At 38.4% G+C, this 13,798-nt stretch overlaps 1 protein-coding gene across 1 annotated transcript in view; it reads right to left on the reverse strand.

The window, feature by feature from the left end:
* Window positions 1–13,798, reverse strand: part of Hip14 (palmitoyltransferase Hip14) — a 329,449-nt gene that overhangs the window by 111,924 nt on the left and 203,727 nt on the right. The window contains exon 11 of the mRNA XM_090386835.1: window positions 11,439–11,522. Coding sequence (XP_090242961.1) covers window positions 11,439–11,522 — 84 coding nt within the window. The remainder of the gene's footprint in view (window positions 1–11,438; window positions 11,523–13,798) is intronic.

Consider the following 13,798-nt stretch of genomic DNA (forward strand, 5'->3'; position numbering starts at 1 on the left):
GTCATTTAGTTATTTCAATGATATACAGGAATTTTTCTAGCAGGGATAAGGAGGAGTTATACCTTTGTATAAGGCAATGGTGAGGCCACACCTTGAGTATTGTGTACATGTCTGGAGGCCTCATTTTAGGCAGGATGTAGAATTGCCAGAATGAGTACATAGAAGGGCAACAAGACTGGTGAGAGGAACAAAGGGGTTCTCTTATCAGGAGAGCTTAAAATCTGCAAGTTGCAGCATCTGGAGACTAGGCACCTGTGAGGTGATCTGATTGAGGTGTATAAGGCCTTGAATGGTTTGAGCAGGTTCAATGCTGATGGGATACTTCAACTTGCTCACATTAAGAACTGAGGGGGCATAGATTCAAATTGAGGAAAGACAGTTGTAGAATAGATGTGTGGAAGTTTGCCTGTAGCCAGCGGGTAGTTGATTGCTGGAACAGACTTATATCTGTTGTTCTAGAAGTTAACAGCTTAAATAAATTTAAGGCTGAACTAGACAAACATTTGGAGTGAATAAGACTTGGGGGTAATTGTGCCCATTTCACCCATCCCTTTGGATGGGTGAAATGGGAAGGGTTTTTTTTTTGGCTTATTCTGTTTAAGCTTGCTTTCTTGCATCATACGTCTCAACTAATGCTAATGCTGTGCAGTATGTACTCAGATTTAAGGATGCATAAAGGCATGAATTGCCCTCTGAAAACACACCATTTGGCAAAATTTAATTTTCACCCAGCCCTTTGCTCTCATCCTGATGTGACATCATTTAGGGGTGCCATTTTGTCAGTTAGCCTTAGGTATTGAAATAGCTCAGCACAGAACTGATGTGGCCTGTCTGGTGCCCTTATGATATTGGCATCATTAGCACCTGCACAATGCCAAGTGGTTCCTATTCTACTGACCTTGCATTTTTCAATGTTAAAACTTCAACTGCCATTTCTCAGCCCACTGACCCAATTTTCCTAGATGTTGCAGTAGCTCACCCTGATGACTGTCATTAACTACCCTGCCAACATCTGCAAACTTAGACATTAAGCCTGATATACCTTCGTCAATATTATTGATAAATATTGAAAACAACAATGGGCCCAGCACTGAACCCTGAAGAATTCCACTAATAACACTGCTATTCGTGGACTAATGTTATTAGTCCATGAAGAGCAGTGCCCATTGATAACCACTCTCTGTCTTCTTCCAGTTAATCAACCCTTTATCCACAGCAGTAACTTGCCTTTAATGCCACATTGCTCCAGTTTGTACAACACTCTTTTATGTGCAACGGTATCAAAAGCCTACCTGAAATCCAAATATATGACGTCAAAATTATTTTTTGCATCCAGTTCCTTGTTCACTGCATTATAGTACTTTATCAGATTGGCTAGACAAGATTGCCCCTTAACAAATGCATGCTGTAGTTGCAGTATAATTGCAGGCCTGCCCAGATGGTCCTGCATTACTTCTTTAACCAGTGATTCCATTATTTTCCCTGGAACAGATGTTAAGCTGACAGGTTGATTCCGTTATTTTTCCCTAGAACAGATGTTAAGCTAATGGGTCTGTAATTACTCATGTCACCTTTTGATCCCTTTATATGAGATGTAGACACATTTGCACATCTCCAGTCCACAGAGAACTCGACTGAATCCAAGGATGTTCTCATAATTATGGCTAAGGGTTTACATACCTCCTTTGCTGCCTCCCTTAATATAATCGGATAGATTCTATCCACCCCAGGTGTCTTTTTTATGTCCACCTTGAAATATTTTTCCTATACTTTTACTTTCAGTTATCACAAAGTCATTTCACACTCAAGTCAAGTGGACCTAATTTTGGTGGAGTCCAGTAGGTCTGTGCCAGCCAAATGCTCTGCTTGCACCTTCATGATGGTGGGACTGTCAGTAACCCTGGGTATAACCCCCATTTGCAAGTCCTGAAATAAGGCATTTAATATACTATATGTGACCATCCAGATGCAAACCAACATAAGCAAGGGTCGAAGTGTGGCACTCACACCACATGGAGGACTGTCGCCCTTCTGCATTACAAAGCAACACTAGGTGGCAAATGACTCTCATCAACTGGTGCAATACCATCACTTTGCTTATTGGAGCTTGAAGGGGTGGAACCAATGTTTAGACTCCAGAACAAAGCTCTCACAAACCCCAACATCTCTTCCATCACACAGTATGATTGACATCATGGCGAGATCCCATTTCCCTTACATTTCAAGTGTACAGCTCTAAAATGGTGTTCGCAGGCTGGCAGTCAGATAGTCCACCGAACCGAACCTATTGGTGACTCTCTAGGAGGCTTGCAAATCTACTGTATACTGAATAATCTACTGTATCTACTCTGGCAGTTAGTGACTGAAGGAAGTCTGAGTAGTATGGTATGTGTGTGTGTGTTGGGGGGGGGGGGAACTTTAGTAATTTGGAATCTCATCTTTTCGATCTTCTCTGGCTTAAAATCTCTCTACCACATTTTGCCAAATTCATCTGTTGCCTCTATCGTTCTCCCAACTCCACTAATCAGTTGGAACTCTTTGACTTCCTCTCTTTGAAACTTGGCTATAATTCCAGTCCAACTTTCCTAACAGTGAGGAAATTTTCCTTGGTGATTTTAATGTTCACAACTCCAGTTGGATGGTGCCTCCATAGCCAGGTGGGAAGGAGCAGCAGTGCATAGCACACGCTTCTTGATTAGACCGGGGTTTGAGCCCGTCACCACCAAATTAGGAGGATGCGGAAAGGTCATGGAATGACCACCACATATTCCGGGAGCAATATGGCCTTAGTTGCTAATGCTCCTAAAAAAAAAAAAAAAAAACTCCAGTTGGCTTTCATTTTCTAGTCACACAGATGCTGAGGGGCTTTGCTTTTGCAATTACTAATGACCTTGCACAGATTGTTCATTTACCTATCAGAATATACCAGACAATCCTAACCATGCTTGATCTTTTTCTCACAAACAACCCTTCTATGTACAGGGTCGAGGTAAGTGGTGTTCTAGGCACCTCAGATCACAACTTGGCAATGGTCTCTTCTCCAATGGTTGAGAATGGCCACGAGCCTTTCTCTCGTGGTCATTCTCAAGCTTGTGTTGTTTTGCATTACAAGAATGCAAAATGGGATGACCTGTGAGATTTCTTTTCTTCTTTTCCTTGGTTGGATTACAGTTTCAACACTTCTGATGTTGATGTTTGTTCAGATTGTGTCAGAGAAATTATTCTTGTAGGAATGGAATCCTTTATTCCACACTCCACTTTAAAATCTTGTCCTTTATCTAAACCTCAGTTTTCCCATAAATGTGCTAAGGTTGTTCAAGAAACGTCAATTACTATATGCTGCATATGATACAAGTAATTGACTTGAATCCAAATCTACAGTTTCATTTTCTGCATAACACCAAAGTTCACAACAATTGTAAAGCAGTTATTAATCAGTGAAAAATAGATTTTGAACAGGCTAAGAGTAGAAAATTTGCTTCTTGTCCAAATAATAGTCAAGCATCTGGTCTCTTGCCAAAGCTATTGGCCACAACTTTTGCCCATCTCTGTTTTCACCTCTGTCAAAACCAGATGGTTCTGTTGCCACTTCAACCAAAGATAAAGCTGACCTGCTTGTGTATGGTGATCTTGGTAAACCACCTCCTACCATTCCCCTCAATTCAGTGTCTCCTGTGGTCTTCTGTCAAAGAAAGTGACTCCATTATTTTACCTGGAACAAAAGTTAAACTAACTGGTCTGTAATTACTCGTGTCACCCTTCGATCCCCCTTTGTGAATTGGGGATACATTTGCACATCTCCAGTCCGTGGGGACCTCCCTGAGTCAAAGGATGCTCTCGTAATTATCTAAGGGTTTGCTTACTTACTTTGCCCCCTCCTTTAATACAACAATTTCTCCTCTACTTTGCTCTCAGTTATTGCAAAATCATTAAGCACCCTACTACAATTTGAAAAGCGAAATGAAATGTTCTTTCATTTTGCTCAAAGCGTTTCACAATTTCGTATTTTTCCTCTATCGACAGAAGCGGACTGGCCATAAGCCTTACTGGGGAAACCTCGGTGGGCCGGAAGCCCAAAGATGATGGAGGCCGGTGTGATTTTGTCCATAAACACTAGTATGAGACCACTACAAGTTTTGCCCGGTAAGAATTTTTGACCCAGTTCACCTCTGTCTAACGATATTGCTTTTCTTTTTCTCTCTGACTCTGTGGTATCTTCACCAGGACGCTTCCTTTTCACACATTTTTCAAGTATTTTAGGGAATAAAACACAATTAGAAAATGAGGAGGCATGCTTGATACACATAAACAAAGCTTTGCATGTGTAGCAACTGAATAAATAACACCATAAAGACATGAACTCACTATTATCACCTCACTATTCACATTTTACTAAAGCACATTTCTGGAGGTCACTACCAAAAGAAAAAAAAAAAAAAAAAAAAAAAAGCAGTTTCCAGTTGCATTTCTATTAGCGGACTTCGTTATAAACAAGTAGTAAACTTGGTCTAATTGCATTTGCGATAATACCAATAGCTGGAATTGTGGGTTTTTACATTATTATGGTGAAATGTGTTTCCCCTTCACAGAAATCTTCAATCACATAAAAAACATAAATAAATTTTCAGAATCTTCTTTTCATTCCTATTGTGTTGCATTCAGTTGGGGTGATTCCCACATTGAACTGCCATTTCTTGAAACAGAAAGGCGATTCGTGCATAAGCGAATTCAGTTCGTGTTATATACGACATCGTTCCCCTATTTATAAATCGTGTAGTGTAAATATGTGTTATAAGAGGACTGATTGTATATATATAAGTATGTAAGAACTGAAAAGTCTGATAAAGTCCGATAAAGTTTGCGTAGATGGAAGTGAAAAATACACAAAGTGCCAAGTACTAGAAGGGTGAGGATAGCAGAAAAGAGAAGTAATGTGTAGGTTTGTAAAAGGAGAAAGAATGTGAATATCCTATAAGTTATGATGAATTTAGAGAATTATAGACTGAATTGCAAAGCCAATTAGAGATTAAACTGCAAAGTAAAATGATTAATACCAAATGATTAAACAAATAAAATAAAAGGTGGGATAGCTGTCATCAGATATGGGTGGGCAAATTTAGTTGTAAGTCAAATATAGGGATAGCATAAATCTGATGCAAGCCAAAGTAAATATTGATACATGGTCAGGTATACCTAGCTTATTTATTTTTATCCATCAGCTGAAACTACATGTTTAATACTCATGATTTTATATTACATTTAATATACAGGGTGTCTCAAAAATACACAGCATAACTTCAGGAATGAGTTCCTCATATGTAAACAATAAAAATATTTTATATCAACATAGTTCCGGAAATGCTTGGTTTCCGAGTTTTGAAGGTCTGTGAAGGTCTATGACACTTAACTGTTCACATCACCTTATAGTAATTGTTAAAAATATTCACCTTCTGCCTGAATACAGGCCTCACATCGACATCTCATTGACTCGCGAAGATGATGCCAAATTCCTGGGATGTTTCGTATTGTCTCACAACCTGCCACAATTCGATCGCAGAGTTTCCACATCAGCTACCGAAGTCGAATACACCAATGACTTTAAATGGCCCTACAGGAAGAAATCTAGTGGGTTTAAATCAGCTGAGCGTCGAGGCCAGGCAGTTGGTCCACCCCCCTATTTCAGGAGTCGTAGATATTGGTCGTCCTCTGTCGGCAGCATGAGATGTAAAGGTCCCATGTTCACAAAGGCGGCGATGGATACCTTCAAATGTTTTCCTGTCTGGACATCTTCGTTCTGGGAACCTTTCGTGGTACAAACGACGAGCCTCCAGAGCATTGCCATCCGCCAAACCGTACATAAAGTGCATATCCACTTGCTCCTGATTTGAGTACATGGTCAGAATGGAAAACCGCCAGATTCTGTCAGTACCTTGTGATGAAGGAAATCACCTGCGGGAGATAAGGCATTCCGGTTAATAACTCGGGAACCAAGCATTTCCGGAACTATGTTGATATAAAATATTTTTATTGTCTACATATGAGGAACTCATTCCTGAAGTTATGCCGTGTATTTTTGAGACACCCTGTATAACATATATATATATATATATATATATATACGAAGGTGGTTCAATAAAGAATCGCCCTCATCTACTTCCACATATCGCAGTCATGATATTTTGTCTGTAGCATCATACATATCTCTGTACTAAAGGTGCAAAATTTCAGCCCTGTCTTAATTGTTTTTCTCTTACAGAGCTGAACGTGTGATGAAGTAGCATCATGGACAAAGCTGAAGCCAGAGCTGTAATCTGGTATCTGTTCTTGAAGGGAAAATCTCCTAAAGAAATCCACGAGGAGATGACTGCTGTATATAAGGATGAAGTCCCATCCTATGGCATTGTGAAGCACTGGCATAGACAGTTTAGGTGTGGTTGGACATCAGTAGAATCTGAGCCCATTCCAGGTCATCCCCACTCAGCCATTTACAGCATGATCAGAAAAGTGGAGTCGTTAATCATGGAAGATCGCCGGATAGCTGTGCGTGAATTATCCCAGGAGGTGAAGATTAGTGTGGGCTCTGTTGAAACAGTCCTTCATGACCAACTCCATTTACGGAAATTGAGTGCAAGATGGATTCCCCGATTATTGACTGGTTTCCAGAGGGCTGATCGACAACAGAAATCACAGTTGTTAGCCCTGTGCCAAAAAATGAGGAAGACCTTTTCTCTCATCTAATCACTCAGGATGAAAGTTGGATATGCCATTTCGACCCTGAAAGTAAAAATCAGTCCATAGAATGGCGACATCGTGGTTCCCCCCCCCACAAGAAGGCAAGGGTTCAAGTGTCAGCAGGAAAGGTCTTGCTGTCAGTGTTTTGGGATAATAAAGGCGTAATAATGACTGATTACCTGCCGAAAGGTAGAACAATTACAGGTGCCTATTATGCCAACTTACTCACAAAATTACAGGAGAAAATCAAAACATGGAGGCATGGCATGCTGTCCAAAGATGTGAGAATGCTTCAATGCCCCAGTTCACACTTTTGAAATTGCAACAACACAAGCGGCCACTTGTGGATACGAAACTGCCCCATCCAGCCCACTCACCTGATCTTGCACCATCAGACTACTACTTCTTGTTTCCTTCCCTCAAATCATTTCTTCGGGGGACCCACTTCCCTGATGATGAGACACTCATTTCAGAAACAGAGTCATAGTTCAAAGACCAACCTCACCACTTCTACAAAAACAGTATCCGTAGCCTCATCCATCGATGGGAAAAATGTGTAAATCTGCACAGTGACTATGTAGAGAAAGACTAAAACCTGTGCCGAGAATCAACAGGCTAGCACCTCTGCAGCTAGGTCAGGGCAATCTTTATTGAACCACCCTCGTGTATATATACAGTCCTTTTTTTGTAAAAAAAAATAGGTGCCGGTACTCGTTCTTTGCTATCGGGAAAAATTAAAAATTAAAAGGATATGAAAAGTACTCTAATCCCCCCCCCCAATATTGTTACTTTAGTGGTAATTTTTTTTTTTTTTTTTTTTAGAATAAGAACAGGAAATTGAGTATATAAACACAGTTTATTAAGCATAAATTTATTATTCAAGTATATAAAAAAATAAGTAAAATGTGAGTAAAATAATTAAAAATAATTTCATAATAAAGTTTTTGTAGAATATTCCAAATTTTTATTAAGTTCTCATCCGACACCCTATGCTGACTTCTTTTCCTGCTCTTTGTATCGGTTGCTGAATGACGTTTCCGAAGCAGCCACGAATTGACATATTTTGCTGGATCGCAGCAGGTCAGCGGACGGACCACAATTTTAAGAAACAGTAGTGAAGAAACTGCTTTTGTCATTAACGAAGCGCTGGTTGGCGATCAGATTTATTTCCGAAAATCCTCGTTCACATTCACTCGGTGAAATTGGTATCGTACTCAGAGCGTTCATCAAATGCTTCAATTCTTTGGAAACCTTCTTATCAATTAGGTATCCCCGCATTCAACTCTAATTGACAATTTTCTAACTTCATTTTCACCAAATGCCAACAATTCATGTTTAGAAGGTTTAATACCTTCATTGTCCTCGTTTTCCTTCTTTCGTCATCGGTATTGTCACTAGTTCTTAAATTAATTTTTTTTTTTCTTTTCTTTTTTTGAACTGTCCAAAATGTCAGTATCATTCGGATATTTGGGTAAAGTAAAGTGTAAACAGAGATAGGGAAAATTTTCAGAAAATGTGGATTACGCACTTCCGCGAAATAACAGATGATTAATCACTTTTCTAATTCTCGAACGGGGCACTTACAGTTGATTCACAGAGGTGTCCAACCTATGACCCACGAGGAAAGTGAACTTAAAACAGCATTTTATATTTTATTATCAAAAAATTTCCTCATTAAATGTTTTGTTCAGTAAATGTAATTGTGTATTGTACTTAATTAAATTTTTGAATATTTTCAATTTTACTTTTACATGCAACAAGATATCGAAAATGTAACACACTAAAGAAACTTTGAATTTTTTTGAATATGGCCATGGTACTGGAAAATGTTGGACACCACTGCAACAGAAGGTGGGCCAGAGCCCATTGGGAATACCCCTTGATCTGCTAACTCTTGACCAGCGCGACTTCTCCGTATGTGGGATAGGTGGTCGGATAGGTTTTACCAGGTACCGCTAAGTTATACAATACTAATCACTTTAGTTCTCTTAATTCGTGCAGCAGCACTGAAGGCCAGAAATGCGAACAGGCCGTACCAAATTAATTCTCTCCCAATCCGTTCGCTATGTGAAAACTTTCTTCCCTCAACCAAAACTATTTTAAATGTAACTTCCAAGGAGAATTCAAAATAATTAGAGGTCGACTGAGTAATTTAGAATTGTAAAAATGGTTATACAATTTTATATAGAAAATATCTTAACAATAGACAGTAAAAAATGCAAATTTAGTTAAATTATTTTAAGCTTATTTGAACAGTAGGTAAACATGTGAAAAAATTTACAGAATATTATAAATTTCGAAGTGCATTGCATCCAAATGTCACACGTCACTGTTAATAAATGTGCCGGTACGCCGGACCCGTTGCGTACAGTCACAAAAAAAGCACTACACTACACTACACTACACTACACTACACTACACACACACACACACACACACACACACACACACACACACACACACACACACACACACACACACACACACACTTTATTGTTTTGGTTTTTTTTTTTTTTATGCTGCTATAAATAAATAAGCTATTAACTTTAAATTGGTGCTATTGATATGTTGTATTAATACTATTTCAATAGTTAAAAATTAAACATTATATGTACATTATTTTACTTAGGGCATAATTATAATCATTTTTGGATCCGTTTCTGCTGGTGTATTTATAATTTGGATGGATGCATTTTGGGCATAAGGCCTAATGGTGCTGACTAACAATTTGGTGTGTTAGTGGATAGTAATAACTCAGTGTGTGTATGTATATATACACACACAATGATTTATGACCACTTACCTAATACCATGTTTGGCCATTGTTCACATGGATAACAGCTGCTATTTACCTAGGCACTGACTCCACTAAATGAAGACGTCCATAGGGATCCAGCCATGCTGCCCGCAAGGATTTCCACAATGTAGGAATAGATGACAATTATGTGTCCGTATGCCTCACTTCCAATTCCAAAATATCTCATGGGTGTTCAATTGGATTGTAGTGAGGTAAATCAAGATGAGTGATATCTTCACTGTGTTCCTTGAACTACTTGTGACAGTACGGGCCTGATGACATGCCACATTACCGTCATGGAAGATCTCAATTCTGTTCTGAAAAAAATGTAAAATGGAAGGGTGCATATTGTCTCTTAAGAGCTGCCAGCAGACTTCATCAGCGAAACATTAGCCCATATGCAAAAGGGGTAGTAATTCTGGCCAGCAAAAACATGCCCCTATTAAACAACCACTGGCATCTGCCACTATCCAGGCAGATGCCCCATATTAAGCAACCACTGGCATCTGCCACTATTCAGGCAGATGTCCCATATTAAGCAATCAATGGCATATGTCTGGATAGTGGGCACCATGCATGATTGGACCATGGGCTTTCCTTGCTTGCACTACACACGAAGGTGTCTGTTAGTGTGTTGCATCAGGTATTTGGACTCATCTGACCAGCACACTTGTTTCCAGTCTTCCAGTGTCCAACTAGTGTGTCATTGACTACAGCATTTGCCATTGATATCAGTAATGAGGAGAGGGTGTCTCTTGGGTTGTCTGCTGTGGACCCTCATAGGTCTGTGTGGGCAGTGCATCATCATTTGGGACACTCTTCGTGCATTCCCGATTTTGTATTGCTATGTCAACTGTCACACAGTAATCTGCTGTTGAGCAGATACTACGGGCTGCACCCTTCACTCATTGAAGGGTGCAGCCCATAGTATCAATTTGATTGGTGTACAATTGGCAGGTATGTAAGGAAAATGAACTGCAGATATAAATAAAACTCATATTTCAAAATAAAATTAACAAACTCTCTGCCTCAACTACCTTGGTCAGTAATGATTTATTGTGTGCTATCTGAAGGTAAACTCCATGAGATCCAACCTTCTGTTGTTCCCTCCGAATTTATATTTGTGCACCTTGGTTTTCACTCTTACTAGTGAAGATACACTCAATTGCCAGTTTATTAGACATAACTGAACTAGTGCCTACTTACCTTCTTTTGCTTCAAGTCTTTGAGGAACAGACTCCAAGAAGTGACAAAAGAATTATACAGAAATTCTGGCCTAAAACAACATTGCTAATCACTTACATTATCTGTTATTCTTAGATGCTGCTTAATATACTCTAAATGGTCTGGACTTGAAGCAACGTACATTCAGGATCTTTAATGCTATGCCAAACAGTGTATTACTTCCTTTCTTGAACTCTCATATTTCAAATTTACAACATAACAGCTACACATAAGTTTTAAGTAAACATTTCACAATTCTTGCTGGCTACTCCCATTTATGTAAACAACTTTTTTATTGTCAACTGGGGCAATAAATGCATTCAGAATTATATGCAAACCATACTAGCAACGATCAAGGTTAAGTAATTAGTGAGATGCTACAAATACTGGATGTAAGTAATCCATAGAAGAATGTGTAATCCATCGCAATTCTTCACTAAATATTAGAATCTGGCAATCAAGATTACTAGCATAGAGTATTCAAATAAAAATAGAAGTGTGGGTTAATCGTGAAAAACTATTTGATGGAATATTTTAAATACCTGAATTCAAAGGTTTTATATGTAATCCAAATTATGCTGATATAGTTTAAAAAAGAAAAACCTTGGTGTTTAATACATTATGAGCAGGGTTAATTCATTATGAATATAATTTCTTAAAACAAACAGCATGACTGTATACTTACATGTTAAACAGCCATACAGGCACCAGCATATCATTATTAGGAGGAAAACAAGATAGGAAACAAAATACCTGTGATTACCAACACCTGAAACAAATATTGAATGGATTAATTACCAAGCTGATACTTTTTCATATATCATGAAAATAATTTTTATACATCTTTTAATCATAACCAGATATAAAATCTTGTATATTAATTTATTACACATGTATCCTTGTCTGTTTATCATGTTTCGGTGACCCGTGATCAAAGTTCAAAATGGTAGTAAATAAGTTTAGAAAAATGCTCAAGCATTAACACTAGATAAAAAGGACAGATATGCAGGTAAACCTTGTTAATTCAAACATGAAGGACCCAAAAATTAAAAGTTTTTGAACCCATCATGGACTAAAAATTTTAAATTAAATGAGTTGGAATAATTTTTTGTCGATTTTTTTTTTTTATCTGAGCTGATGTATTTTTTGGAAATTGTATCTTTAAATTAATTTAAAATTTGTTTATATTAAATCTTATCTAGCAGTTATGGCAACAAAACATAGACGGACAGAATTAAGCCTAGAAATTAAACTAAAAATTATACAAGAGGCTGATAGGATGGAAAGAAGCAAAACGGACATTGCAAAGGAATACAACATCCCTGTACCTACTTTATCTACAATACGGAAAAACCAAAAAAGACTTGGAGAAGTGTGTGACACTAGAGCAGCGATGAAAATCAGGAAACAAATTTGTGGTGCAAAACACGAGGAGCTTGAAACAATACTTTTCGAGTGGTACCAACAAATATGTGCATCTAATTTGCCAATATCAGGTCAGATTTTGCAAGAAAAGGCAAATTATCTGGCTCAGCAACATGGGATTAGCAACTTCAAATGCAACAGTGGCTGGCTCCAAAGATTTAAAGACAGCAATAATTTGGTTTTGCAAAATGTTTACAGTGAGTCTGGATTAGTTGACAAAGAAAAGGCTACAGACTGGTTGTGTTTTCTGTACAGTCCATCTTTAAAAAAAATATAAGGCAAAGGATATTTTTAATCTTAACGAGACAGGTTTATTTTATGATTTGCTGTTCAAGGAGAGTCTTGTCGTTCGTACATCTATTCTACAATTGTCTTTCCCCAATTTGAATTTATGTCCCCTCAGGTGAGTAATCTGAGCAAAAGGAACAATCACATCAGCACTGAGCTTGCTCAAACCATTCAACGCCTTATACACCTCAATTAGATCACCTTGCAGGTGCCTAGTCTCCAGACGCTGTAATTTGCAGAACTTAAGCCTTTCTTGGTAAGAGGACCCCTTTGTTCCACTCATTTTAATCTTGTTGCCCTTCTCTATACTCGTTACAGCAGCTCTACATCCTTCCTAAAATGAGGCCTCCAGACCTGTATGCATAACTCAAGGTGTGGCCTGAACACTGTCTTATACAAGAGGACAATCATCTCCTTACCCCTTCTAGCAAAATTGCTGTATATCATTGGCAAGACACCATGAACTACTTTTGCAGTCTGTCTGTACTACTCAGAAAACTTCATATCTGACTGCACAATTACCCCAGGTCCTTTTCATTACCCATATGAAAAGCTACCCTTATGCATCAATGTTCAACTTCAGTTGCCACCTCTCAAGCCCATCTGCTCAACTTTTCCAGATCCTGTTGCAGTAGTGTACTATCATTACTACCATTAACAACCCTGCCAACAACCTTTGTATCGTCTGAAAACTTAGACATTAACCCTGATACCGTTTATCAATATTATTGATAAATACAGAAAATAACAATGGGCCCAACACCGAACGCTGGGGGACTCCACTAATAACATTAGTCCACGAAGAATAGTGTCCATTGATTACTACTCTGTCTTCTCCCACTCAACTATCCTTTTATCCATTGTAGCAATGTGCCCTTAATGCCATACTGCTACAATTTGTACAATAGTCTTCCATGTGCAACGGCATCAAAAGCTTTCCTAAAATCCAAGTATATGATTTAAAATTTTTTTTTCATCCCGTTCCTTTGTGACCTCATTGTAGTATCCAATTAAATTGGTCAGACAAGACTTTCCCTTAACAAACCCATGCTGTGTCTGAACTATAACTGCAGTCTTGTCTAGATGATCATGTAGTGCTTCTTTAACCAGTGCCTCCATTAATTTCCCCGGAACAGAAGTTAAACTAACAGGTCTGTAATTACTCGTGTCACTTATCCTTTGATCCCCGTTTGTGAACTGGGGATACATTTGCACATCTACAGTCCATGGGGAACTCCCCTGAGACCAAGGAAGCTTTCATAATTATGGCTAAATTTTTGCCATTCTAAATATGATTTCATAGCTTCGAAAAGGATGTCGCTTGTTGTTGTT

The sequence above is a fragment of the Mastigoproctus giganteus genome, chromosome 12 (assembly GCF_048544385.1).
Source record: "Mastigoproctus giganteus isolate SK-2022 chromosome 12, ASM4854438v1, whole genome shotgun sequence".
Taxonomy (NCBI): Eukaryota; Metazoa; Arthropoda; class Arachnida; order Uropygi; family Thelyphonidae; genus Mastigoproctus; species Mastigoproctus giganteus.